General features: G+C 34.4%; 2 protein-coding genes across 2 annotated transcripts; both read right to left on the minus strand.

Annotated features, from left to right (window-relative positions):
• Nucleotides 1-250: 250 nt before the first annotated feature.
• Nucleotides 251-6,420, minus strand: LOC102606352 (lysophospholipid acyltransferase 1-like). The gene is made up of 8 exons (XM_006358805.2): nucleotides 6,008-6,420; nucleotides 4,025-4,080; nucleotides 2,659-2,879; nucleotides 2,143-2,548; nucleotides 1,622-1,707; nucleotides 902-965; nucleotides 709-821; nucleotides 251-618 (listed from the first exon to the last, which is right to left on the minus strand). Exons 1-8 carry the CDS (start codon nucleotides 6,310-6,312, stop codon nucleotides 478-480), a joined length of 1,392 nt encoding a protein of 463 aa, XP_006358867.1. The 5' UTR covers nucleotides 6,313-6,420; the 3' UTR covers nucleotides 251-477.
• A 3,069-nt stretch (nucleotides 6,421-9,489) lies between these two features.
• Nucleotides 9,490-12,016, minus strand: LOC102578361 (F-box protein PP2-A12-like). Its single transcript, XM_006358806.2, has 3 exons — nucleotides 11,604-12,016; nucleotides 11,106-11,224; nucleotides 9,490-10,250 (listed from the first exon to the last, which is right to left on the minus strand). Exons 1-3 carry the CDS (start codon nucleotides 11,928-11,930, stop codon nucleotides 9,827-9,829), a joined length of 870 nt encoding a protein of 289 aa, XP_006358868.1. The 5' UTR covers nucleotides 11,931-12,016; the 3' UTR covers nucleotides 9,490-9,826.
• Between the last annotated feature and the right edge of the window lie 682 nt (nucleotides 12,017-12,698).

The raw sequence follows: 12,698 nt of genomic DNA on the forward strand, positions 1-12,698 counted from the left end.
GTCACCTAACTAAGTGATGTCACATTTTGAAGGGCATCACAAGAAAAAGAGGTACTATAGCATCCTTTTCTGTCTATTTCCCCACTGCTTCAACCCCACACCCTCATGTTGCAAGAAAGGGAAACAGGGGCAAAGAGTATGTTGCTTCTTTTTCTTTTTTTCTTTTGGGATAAATAGTAGCATTCTTGTTTCTTGTGAAGCCTTTTCAGAAAAGATAAACAACCAACCCACAAAAAACTGGCTATAAACATTGAATGCAAGAACAGAACTTGATTAGCTAGTAGCAAAAACAATCATTTATCAATTCCTGTGGCCAAGATGATTCCCAATAATTATACAATTGGCTACATGACTTTCAGTGGCCAGTTAAGGAGTAAAAATTCTACTTCTCCTATTCTGCTCAAAACTAAGTGCTATCTAGCCATTGAAACAGAATAAATAGAATCTAAGCAACAATCTCAAGAAACTGACTTGGATTCACTCTGCTTTCCTAGCTTTAGATGTCGCAGGTCTTGGAGGCTTAATCACTTTACTAAGCAGGATGAGAAGAATTGGTATAATTGTTCCAATATAGTATACACTTCCGTAAGCAGTAAGAGTTTCATGCAGACTTAATACCTATAACACATGAAAGAAAACTATGATCAGCGTCTGTCGAAGACAATTGGCTTTAGAGTAAATTATCATTCCAACAAATATGTGACTAACCATGAACCCAACAGCGGAGTAGTTTAGAATCAGCAGTGTGTAGGCAAAATTCATTGCTACCAGTATCTTCTCAAACATAGTACCTTTTGTAGCTTGCTGCCATCTGTAAATGACTGCTCATACACAAAACAAGATTAGGAAAAGAAAATCAAAGTTAAATGTGTCTGATCGAGTGGGTATGCCAGCTAAATACCTCTTGATCCAGCAATCATCAAAGCAGACTGAACAAAGAATATGATGTACCCAGGATATAATCCCTGTAATGTAACAGAGAGAAATACACCATTAGTTAGCCAGCCAGACAAACTAATGGACGATAAGCAGAGGGTGCAATGAAAAGGAAAAAAAAGCATCAGATGAGCATAGATTAATTTACCCAAATTACCATAATTAAATTTGTAGATAAACATGAGAATTCAAAATGTCAATCAATTAGCATGGTATATAAGAAAAAGCATTCTGAGGTAGCAGGTACTGATGGACTAAAAGAGGTGCGTAATTTGGCCAAGACACCACCACTATCAAAGATTTAAAAAAAGACAAGGATTCCACAGCTAACTTTCTGAAATTACTGAGTTTGGGAACTGAGAAACTAGTTCTGAGAAGCATAAAAGTAGGTTTGTTCTTTATTCTTAAACTGGACAACCAGCATGTTTGCTTACTATTGTGGAGTTTAAGAAGCTAAAGAAGTGTCATTGCTTAGAAAGACAAGGAAGGATGTGCATAATCTGGTCAAGATCAATAGGGTTTATGAAGATTAAATGAATGGAAGCAAAGAAAAAAATGCAAAGACATACATCTTATCTCGTAAATATAAAAAATGTCCTTTTCAAAAGGCAAATAACTATTTCCGGACACCAAAAAAGGGCAGATAAATACTTAATTAGAGGAAAGTGCTAGACTGTCCACTTACATGCCAAACGGCACTGACAGTTTGAGTAGCCAGCAACTGGAAGAAACCAGGCTTCCTTCCCTTCTGTACGAGCCTTTCATACACATCTGCGGAGCAAAAATGTAAATCCAATAAAATCTAATTGTATTCACATTGACGTGAATAGTGAACCAAACTAGTTGTAAATGTTGATGCTTAATAACCTATTATACTACCAACAGTTCAGAACTAATATCTCGAGATTAACTACTAAAATCCTATGTTTTCCTTGTAGAGCGAATAATTTGTCCCCAAAATAATGCTTCATCATTGAAATGAAATGCACACAAAAAAAAAAAACTCCCTTCTAGGTAATGTAAAGTTTGCTCATATTAGAAATAACAATGTCTACCACTTAAGTGAATTGAATGTAACTAAAGAGCATCTCACTCACGAGTATTTACATTCTTACCATTAGCCAAAATGGTTCTACTAGTCTAATAGCTTTACAAGACTGAAGCTTGAGATCAACTTGTAAACATATAGAAGAGAGAGTCACTTACAATGCCTCAGCCATGTGCTGACTTGAATGTTCCATACAAGTGGTAACTGAACCGAGCTCATTGCTAACTCAACACCCAATACATCAACATTTTTGGCACGGTCCCAACGTGGTTTTGGCGGAGAAGAATTTGTCCAACCACTGAAACCCAGTCCAGATATGATTATAGCAGCTTCAGAGATTGACCAGATAAAATAATATTTCCACCGGGCAGTAAAGCCAGCCATATATTGGTAACCCAACCGTTTGAAGAAACCCCATTCGTGGTATACTGGATCAGTGAACCAGGAAAGTGGGAAATGAGGCACCAGATAGAGATACAACCCCATACATATAGCAGCTTGAAAAAGAGCCCTTAAAGTTGATCCAAAAGGTGAGGGTTTTCCTTTCTCTGAAGGTTTCCATATCTGAAAGGAGGAAGAAATTGATTTTATTTATTGTATGGAACTATTTTTGATGAAGTAGTTGCAATTGAATTCAAAGTGAATAAAACAATACAATGATAATATTAGCTTACTCCTTTTCTTTCTGTCCATTCAAGGTAATCCTTCATTTCATACACTGGACCTGCAAAATGACTTCCACAACAGAGACAGAAACCAACATACTCAAGTAATGATGGCAACTCGAGCAAACGATTTTTCTTCTGAGACTCACGCAAATCCTCCTCCTTCAACAATCCGTCTTGGTAATTAATCACAGATGAAATTATTTTCAGCGTTATCACCATTAAGGCTCCTGCAAATTTGGAGGGAAAAATTAACATTAATTTTGGATTAGCTAGAAATCTAGAAACACGAGAAGTAAACTTTGTAATTGTGAGTAGTCTACCAATAACAATAGAATGTGAATAATATGACCATTCTGAAATAAAATCAAATAACAAAATGGCCATTCCTCCTAGGATCTAATATTTTCATCCATCTGCAAAAAATCAGCTAACTTCACTCTGAATTTGTGTCTATCATATTGCCACTAAATGACGGTAATCAATTGTACTGAACTATAGATCAGTAGATCTTAGTGATGGGAACCAACAAAATTCCTGAACTCACCAAAGAAGAAGATTCAAGGTAAATTACTTAAACCTCCCCTCTAGTTTAGCAAAACTAAGTGAACCTCCTCTATTTAAAAATTAAAATAATCTGTGACCTCCACTCCAGCTTAATCACATCATTAGATAACCTCCTACACCATCATCCTCCAAAACTTTTGAGGGAAAACTACCATAGATTTATTTCCACATTTACCTGCTAAGTTATCCATTTCCTAAACACAATAGCTCAAGAATGAAAACGAAAGAAAAGAGAGAGAGAAAAGTTAGTTCCCACTTCCCACGTAGAGAGACCTAAACTGAAGTTATCTCCAACCTACAAATGGATATATCAAACCCATGAGAAGGTCTAGATAAGCCTGACATTGTTAATTAATGATAAATAGCGCCTATTTTTGTCCAGTTATGGCTGCAGCAGTTCCACCTCAATCAATGTATGGTTGAACCTACTTTCTTCTCTGTGAATTGTTTAGTTTTTAAGGACATATAATTCTATTTCCAATTAGTTTCCTTCTCATTGATCAAGAACATTTTCATCAACGTTGTACATTTTGAGATCGTCCAAATCAAACATTTGATATGAGAGGTATTGAGATGTTTCACAGAAGGTAGACTTTATTTCTAAAAACTGGAGGGCAGGTGTAGTGCTTGACCCATAAATCTGGGTAGGTTCTCTTAATAAGTAAACTTCCTGTTGATTCAGAGTGCATTTGTTGGTTTGAAACAAAATATAGGGATTGAACACATCAATAAAATAGGGGCATGATTCTTATACATTATTACATTCAATAGGAAAAGAGGCAAGGCCAAAGATCAAGCCAGTGTTCACCTGTAGCATCGATTCCTCCCTCCTTCCATGCATCCCCACTCATGTAGTATACATGGCTGCAAGTTGTACCAAAAAACTGTCAAATATCTTATGGAAATTGAGAGGTTTCTATCACATAGTTATTTGGGTTTAGGGCGGGGAGGGGAGGAGGGGGAATCAAGTAGTCAGATTTTAAGAGTCTTCCAAAACTGGACTCACGAAACAATAAAGGAACCATAAAAAGCATCTAAGCCAATGGAGCCACCTATCACAAAGTGTACTTTTTATCAGTAGCTTTGCATATTAGCAGACCTGCATTTTCTATGAGAAAGCCTCCTTGAAAATTGTATGGTATGAATCAATTTACAAAGAGATGTCCCTCACATTTACATGAACGTGCAATAAAATCCCAATGTCAAGAATATACAAATCCTAGATGAGTACTAAAACAACTAGGTAAAATATAATAGGGTACAAAACCTGAAACCTTAACTCAAACATCGAACTTTTGACACATGAATCCAAAAGTTTCACACTTCTCAAATTTTAAATTCTATTGTTTTAAGTTTACCAGCCAACAAAACCAACCCCAACAAAGAACACACATATTAGGAACTAGGATCTTCTTTTCCTATTAATAATAATGGTCTTGTGTGCATGTAGACTAATTTGTTGGCCATCCTATCACCAGAGGCGAATCTAGGATTTTTCGAACATGGGTGCATCAAGTAAAACGTATTGAAGTGAGAATTGATCCGTAATCCTTAAGGTCAAAAGCTCAACATTTAACCATGTGGACCATTTAGACTTCTTGTAGTACGGGTGCAAGAATATAATATTATACAAAATCTTAAAAAATATACATATAAAATATCTAATTTTACGAAGAGACCACGGGTGCGGGTGCCCTTTTTTTTGGCTCTAAATTCGCCACTGCCTATCACCAAAGGTAGATCCAGAATTTTAATTCCATGGGTTCATGAACCACATCCAACAACTGAACATTCACCTTATTTAAGTTATGGATTCATAATTCAATATTTTTAACAATTTCAATGGGTATTATACAAATAAATTCAGGTCTAAACAAAAAGTTATGGCACCAAAAGGGCTAGATCCGCCCCTGCCTATAACAACTCATTAACACAATTGCTGGGTAAGCCTGTCGACTGCCTCCAATGTCTCCACCTAGTTTAGAAAAGATGGACTCACACTACAGAATCGTTCGGTTGGAGGGATTAAACAAACTATCCCAGTACACGATCTGTAATATTTATCCTGTATTCGGTTGGCATTAACTAGTAGTAGACTTATACCTTAATCTAAGTACTATACTGAACAAAAATGGGATACTTGATACCTTAACCTAAGTACTATGCTGAACAAAAACGGGATACTTGATACCTTAATCTTTGTTTAACAATCCATAAATCAGCATAACTAGTAAATAGTAACTTCTTCTTGTAAATAATTGAGGTGTCTGAGTCGGCTTGCACACAACTCAACCAATCTCACAGGATACCTACTATCTCCCTCCAACATAGGTACCGGATAAGTCTATCCATCAAGCTTGACCTCACAATGTTTAGTCCACTTCATTGACCACTAAGCCACACCTCTAGGTTCAACCAATAAGTAGTAGCTTCTTCTTTTTGTGGATAATCGTGGTGTCTCAGTCAGTTTGAACACAACTCGACTAATCTCACATGATACGTGCTACCTCCCACCAACACAGGTAGCGGGTAACTCTATCCAGCATACTTGACCTCACAGTATTCAAGTCCACTTCATTGACCACTAGGTGCAACGAGAAAAAAAACAATCTTGCATAACTATTATGTGAACCAAACAACCCCAATATAGTGGGAAGGCCAGCTGAGATCTACTGATTTTCTTACATTGTTATTTTAGGAGCTTAAATTTTTTTTAAAAAAGGAGCTTTATGAATTCCTATAAATCAGGGATCTCCAAATCAAAGAAATTCAAAGAGAGAACATAATGTACCATCCAATAAGATAACCAAAAGCAGCTATATAAGTGATGATCCCGCAGTAACGGCGACAGAGGACCATAGAAGCATAACCCAGAAGCATAGGCCCAAAGAAGTGAAGATTTGACGAGAACCCAAACGACAAGTACGACAGAACAGCGCCGGTGACGGCGGCGTATAGGTGTCTACCGGTGGCGCTAGGTACAAAACGGTGTAGGAAGCTCACCGGAATTGTAGCGATGAAACAGAGCAAGAAACGGAGCACCGGCACCGATACTCCGATCGCCGGAGCCATTGATTCTAACTCCGGCAAGCCCATATTGGATCAAAATCCGAGTTAGGTATAATCCGAATCCGGTTGGTTGAACAAATTACACCTGTACAAGTTTTTCTGAACCTAGATTTCAGGGCCAGGGCCTGGAAACAAACTTATAAGAGACAAGTGACAACGAAACAAAATACAAATAAATATTCCCTCCGAGTTTCCGAGATTCAATTTGACTAATTTTTAAGAAGATGGACTAATCTTTTGAAAGTAAATTGTATTAGATTAATTTATGAGATATTTCTCTAGTTTTGAAACTAATTATTTAGACACATCTTAATTTGAAATATGACAAATCTTATTAGATTTTGGTGTAGTCAAATAAGTCTATATACATATATCTTGAAATATATGTGATTAAAATAAGTTGTAATTTGTTTTAGATATGCTCGCCTCTTTCCCCATTTCACTCGTCTCTGTCACTACATCAATATATGGTAAGAAACTCTTAATTAGTGAAAACTACGTAATAATTTGAAAGTTTAGATAAAATTAGTAAATATGGTATGGATGTATTTATGTCTAATAAGATAGTTTTTCTTAATTTATTTATTTATTTTAAATTAAATAGCTACCTAAAATTAGTTGTAGTCAAATTCAAAGTTTTAAAATATCATTAATATAATCAGTTAAGTAAACAAACTTCTAATTAAAGCTTTCTTAATGCGTGTGTCACATCAACATAAGTCAAGTAATAAGAGATGAAAGGAGCATTAGATTAATTCAATATTCTTAAATTAAAATTAAATATTTAAAAAATATTATAAATTGTAACTCTTTTTTATAATATTTATGATATCAAGCAAAATATACTTAAATTATCGATCAACATTTATGCAGTTTAACTTTTGAAAAGCAAAACGTGATAAGTAAAAGCAAACAAATATAAGAAACGAGAAATTAAATCTCATACCGCAAGGTTACATGGAAGAGGATTTATTTGTACATGAACTAGTCCTACTTTGCGGAGCATTCTTTGAGTATTTTCAAGATTCAAATCCAAAATTTACTCAATGTGCAACTAAATAGAAATGGAAAAAGCATGATATTGTGTTTTTCAATGGTTAAATTGTATGAATTTTTAATTAATATTTTAAAATATATTCTTTCATTATATTAAACTTAAAAACATGACAACTAGCAATAATTTGTATATAATTTTTGAATATTTAATTTGTGATTTATGTTGTGATGGAGAACCCAAGGTACCTAGGTATCATCGACTGGAAATTAATAGTGCATTTAATTGTCTTTCCTATCCACTACCAAACTTCTAGGTGGGTAGCAAGAGCTCGTTTGATTTGAAAGATTGTTATTTTCCTTAATTTTAATATGGGATGACAATGAGATTATAATTTTGATATAAGTAATTTTGTAATTTTATTCAATCAAACATGAAATAAATTTATTTTAAAATTAATTTTGAGATCAGTTATTTTTTTTATCTCTCGTATCAAACGAGTCCTAAAAAAATGACATGAAATCTAAGCGGCTCAACTTTGATGCTCCCTCTCATTCATCTTATTTGTTATTCTTGCTTAAAATATATGATTCAAAATAACTGTTATTTTAGAAATTCAAAATATAATTAAATATTTTTTAAATCATTTTTATGCTTGCTCAATAAATGTGAAGAGAAATTAATATAATGGAAGAAGTATTATTGTATTATATTAAGATAAAAATTTAATTAGAATAAATTTATTCTTTTAATTAATTTTAAGGAATAAAACTATCAAACATAATATTACCTATACAAAATCTAATACCTATAACTAACCTCTTAATCAGCTACCATATGCCCATATGACCCTAAAAGGCATAACCAACAGTTTATCTTAATTTTCACACACAAGTTTTTATTTTTTTACAAATGAAATGCTTATTCAAGACACAATCTCTAATTTCAATTATCATTCATTTCAACTTCAAAAGGCTTTTTTTTTTCTTCACATTTCAACTGAATTTATGTTGGAACACCTAATAAAAATGTGGCCCATATTATACTGTTCTAGGCCTATGTAACCTATACTTTCTCCATTGAATCATTCTTTCATCTTTAGGCCCATTTTATATAATAAGTTTAATGTTCCATCTACAACTTAGCCCAGCTACACATCTGCTATAATAATACTCAGGTTTACTAATTATTGAGCAGAAAAGAAAAGTAATTTTCAGTGAAATCAAAACTAAAAAGGATTTTCACTCCTATTTAAATCAATTACGCCTCCCGTCTCAATATAATATATGTGACGCCCTTTTCTAAGCTCGAGTGTGTTAAAGGTGGAGGGTGTTGGAAAAGGCAAGCACAAAATAAATGTGCACGACAGGACAACAACGAAAGAAAACTCAAGTCAAAACGTTCCCTTCTATTTGAACCAAGAGAAAACAAAATAATGCAAGAACAAAACTGCTTGGGCAACAAACAAATCAACCAAGTAAGAAAAATAAATCAACACACGAGACACCAAATTTAACGTGGAAAACCTCTTCGGTGTGAAGAGTAAAAACCACAAGGCCAAAGCTCTACTAAAATCAACAAGAGTTACAAAAGTGTTATCCAAAATGGTCACCAACAAGGTACCAAATACTGAGCAACACAACTACAAGATAGCACCAAAAATTAGGCAGCTACTGTTCACGAGCAAAAATCTGGAGCTACAGGACTCCAAATCACCCTCTCTCAGTTCCCAATCAAAGATCAAGTTGAAAGGAACAAGCTGTCCAAAAATCAACTCAATCGAATAAGAAATGAAGCGGAAAATCGCAATTTGAAATTAACTGCTAGGGCTTGTGCGAAAATTTGCACTCTCTCACTTCTCTTTATATGGCTGCTCTCAATCTCTTGTGATATCTCTTAAATAAGACCTAAAAAAAAGTCTTACATATACACTATAATAATGGGTTTATGGACAAAGTGGACTTGTCAAATTAAACTTTTATTTATGCACTTAGGAAGGGAAAAAATGCTCAAAACCCAACAGAGGATGCTTACCATACGAGACAGAAGGAAATGATATTCTAATCAAGGTCATTAAAGCTAGTAGAAGCTCTCTGTAGAAACTATGTGTGTGTGGAGTGTCGAGAATGTACACAAACCTTACCAACTACCTCCTCATGAAAAAAGATTGTTTCTAACAAAAACCTCGGCTCAAGTAACACATAATATAATTGAAAGTGCAAAAAGAAATGTATTTTTAATGTAATAGATGCTAATAACTCAGCACAATGAATGGATAAACAGCCCCATAGTATACATTTACACAAATTGCCTCAGTCTAATATATGATTATCTCTTAATACTAACCACTCGGAAAAACTATGGATAGCACTAGAACTACAACTACTCTTGGGGCTCGTTTGGTTAGGAACAAGTTATTCCACGATTATTATCCCGCAATTTTATCCTAACCAAATATGGAATAAACTCATCCTAAAATTAATCTCGGGATTAGTTATCCCTGACCCCTCCTACCAAACGAGCCCTCAGAAACAGGTAATCAGCAAATCAAAAACTCTGCTTCAACCTCTCTGTAAACTCTACTGGACATATCAGTACAGAATCTACACATAGTCCACCTTTAGTATGTGTACAATCGATCTGTGTCAACGAATATTTAACTTTCATGGGTTCTACTGAACCCGTGGCAACAAAGTCACCTACATGGTGGTACTTCCATATTCCAGGTTCGTTCAAGTAACATTGGGTTGTAGCTTGTTGACCGTCTGATGTCGAGAGCTGAAACCGCACTGGTTTCTTATCCCACCCGTGAACATGCTCGGAGTTGCAGACTCGGCGTCCAAATCTCCGAGAGGCACGTCCTACTTGTAGTCTGAAGAATATGCTATAGGACCCAACGGGGAATGGGAAATCGACCTCTCCATCAACTTCAAACCACCAGATCTGTTGGAGATATGCAACGGACTTGAATCTGCATGGACGGAAAGGAGAAGAGATTATTATGTGTTCTGTCTGAGGACGTACTAGCTTGATGTCGATACATGAATATAGCAATAAAACCAAAAGCTCAATTGGTACTACAAGTATATTAGTGTCTAGCCACCACTAGAAAAAAGAAAATGTGTACTACTGTTAAAGGGAGTTCCTGATCGAAATTGCTTCGTAAATCATGTGGACCAACAATTAGTTGTGGGTAATACTTGAACATTTTGCAAAAGTCCGAGCAACATAACTCGGGAACCATCAAATAACAAGCTAACAAGCAATGTCAAACCATGGTGGGTTTGTTGAACCATGTAATCTATCCAAACATTGCATAAACAACAATATAACCGATGCAATGGGAATCAACAATACAATCAAAAGATCGGATTACAAGGATAATATTACTGCAAAAAAAAATGAATTTTGGTCATTTGCATGTAAAACACCAATTAATCATAGACATTGCAATGTCAAATTAAAAACTACATTAAGCAACTCCGCTTCATATACTTGAAACCTAAGTTGTTCAAACTCTTTGAAAATCCAGACGAGCGTGTGTCAGATCCTCCGAAAGTAATAGTATACTTTTTGAAGGAACAACAACAATCTTGAAGAGTACGAGCAACATAGATTGAAGCCGTATTCTTAAAAAACAATTCACAATCTAGACAAGTTGACTCGCGTTGGAAGGGGATTTCTATTGAAGAAAATGCCCCAAATGGACGAACATTCGGAGTTCATCAGCCAATCTAATAACACATACATCAATAACCACACAAATACAAAAACAACCAATTTACTCTAAACAAACATCAGAAGCAAGTAAATCTCGAACCCTCACCTAGATTCATCAGTTTCAATCCGACTCCAATATCTCCTATCATCGATGCCCGTTATTGCCAAGCCACTTGAAGATATAGACATACAAACTCTTCCAGTTCTCTTATCTAACCAAACTTTCTGCACATATCCCACAAAACAAATAAAACCATCAAACTCAATTTCCACCTTCAAACAAAAAATGAGCCTTTAGATTACAATTCAAATTTAATATACTACCACTTTAACAACAACTCCTCAACACCAAACTAGTACAAATTTACTAGTAAACAGTATATGAATATTTTTTTTCAGGAAAAAAAATTAGGTATCTTCACACAAATAGCTGACAAATTTACTGTTCACTTTTTCTAGCCGGTATACAATATTATACCTGGATTATACATATAATATACCTCCGTTACACAAATTAAGAGCCTTCATGAAAATTTCAATAAATTGGGTACCCAAATAATATCTATAAAGGAAGATTTAAGCATAAGAGGGGTAAAAATTGTACCTTTGAGCCACCATCAAAAGAATTAGGTCGACAAAGCATAGCATAAATATCTCTTTTACACAAATTAGCCGGAAAATTTCGACCAGCAAAGACCCTTTGAATAATAGAGCTGTAATTCATCGGCAACTTGGATTCCCACACAAAATCAGCAGAAGAAGCGCCTCTAAAAGCCCTATTAAGCATAGACAATTTACAGATCTGAGGCGGGTCCATGTATACAAGAACTGAAGCTACACAACTTTCCGGCAAATCACCAAGACTTGAATGATTTTGCTTAGTAACAGTAGACGAAAACTGAGGAATCAACACAGAAAACGAAGAACCCATGATGGGTTTTCAGTAAAAATTAGAAAAAAATCTCAAATACTGAAAGATGAAAATTAAAATTTGTGATATGGGTATTTATTATAAAGAGAAGAACACAAAGACAAAAAAATACAGCTGGAGACTGGATATATATATAAAACTGGACGGTGACAGGGGTAGGGGTGGGTTGGGCGTGGGGTAGGGGTGTATAGATTAGGGGAGTATCTAGTCGTAGTTAGATTAGATTTTTTGAATAAAAAAAAAAGATGGGAAACTTAACACCTTGTATTAGTGCATAATAATAGTTGGATTAGATTGAATAAGTTGATAATTTGAAATATGGAATGGATAATTTTATTAATTGATACAAAGGATGAATGGATTAATCATGATAAAATTTGACTAAATATTGGCATAAGATAAGGAGTATGAATTACCAATGGTATTTGTTATTTTATTTGTCTAGATTTATGTGATATTTTTTAGAGTTAGATTTAGAAATTCAAGCAAATAAATTATCTGGTTAAGATTTTTGAATTATTCTTAGGAAATCAAATTTGTGGTTGTAATTTTTAGCTGTTTTAAATTTTTAGAACAAACTTTATTTATTGGCAAAAATAGTTGACCATAAAAAAAATTTATGACAATAATTTTTTATAGAGATTTTTTTAGTGAGTAAATAACTATATTTAGAACAAATAATCTTCTACTTTGTTTAAAGTTGTTTTTTTTTTCTTGTGAGAAACCAAAATAGGAAGGAATAAAATCGAAATAGAATTTAAAAAAATG

This window comes from Solanum tuberosum, unplaced genomic scaffold (genome assembly GCF_000226075.1).
Source record: "Solanum tuberosum cultivar DM 1-3 516 R44 unplaced genomic scaffold, SolTub_3.0 scf00281, whole genome shotgun sequence".
NCBI lineage: Eukaryota > Viridiplantae > Streptophyta > Magnoliopsida > Solanales > Solanaceae > Solanum > Solanum tuberosum.

Excerpts from the sequence above, each read along its gene's own strand:
- LOC102578361 (XM_006358806.2), bottom strand. The coding sequence starts at position 11,930 with ATGGGTTCTTCGTTTTCTGTGTTGATTCCTCAGTTTTCGTCTACTGTT. Across the intron at positions 11,225-11,603 it reads CTTTTGATGGTGGCTCAAAG|AAAGTTTGGTTAGATAAGAG; the intron begins GTACAATTTTTA and ends GGATATGTGCAG. Across the intron at positions 10,251-11,105 it reads ATTGAAACTGATGAATCTAG|ATTCAAGTCCGTTGCATATC; the intron begins GTGAGGGTTCGA and ends CCGTCCATGCAG.
- LOC102606352 (XM_006358805.2), bottom strand. The coding sequence starts at position 6,312 with ATGGGCTTGCCGGAGTTAGAATCAATGGCTCCGGCGATCGGAGTATCG. Across the intron at positions 2,880-4,024 it reads GGGAGGAATCGATGCTACAG|GAGCCTTAATGGTGATAACG; the intron begins GTGAACACTGGC and ends CCAAATTTGCAG. Across the intron at positions 2,549-2,658 it reads AATGGACAGAAAGAAAAGGA|ATATGGAAACCTTCAGAGAA; the intron begins GTAAGCTAATAT and ends TCCTCCTTTCAG.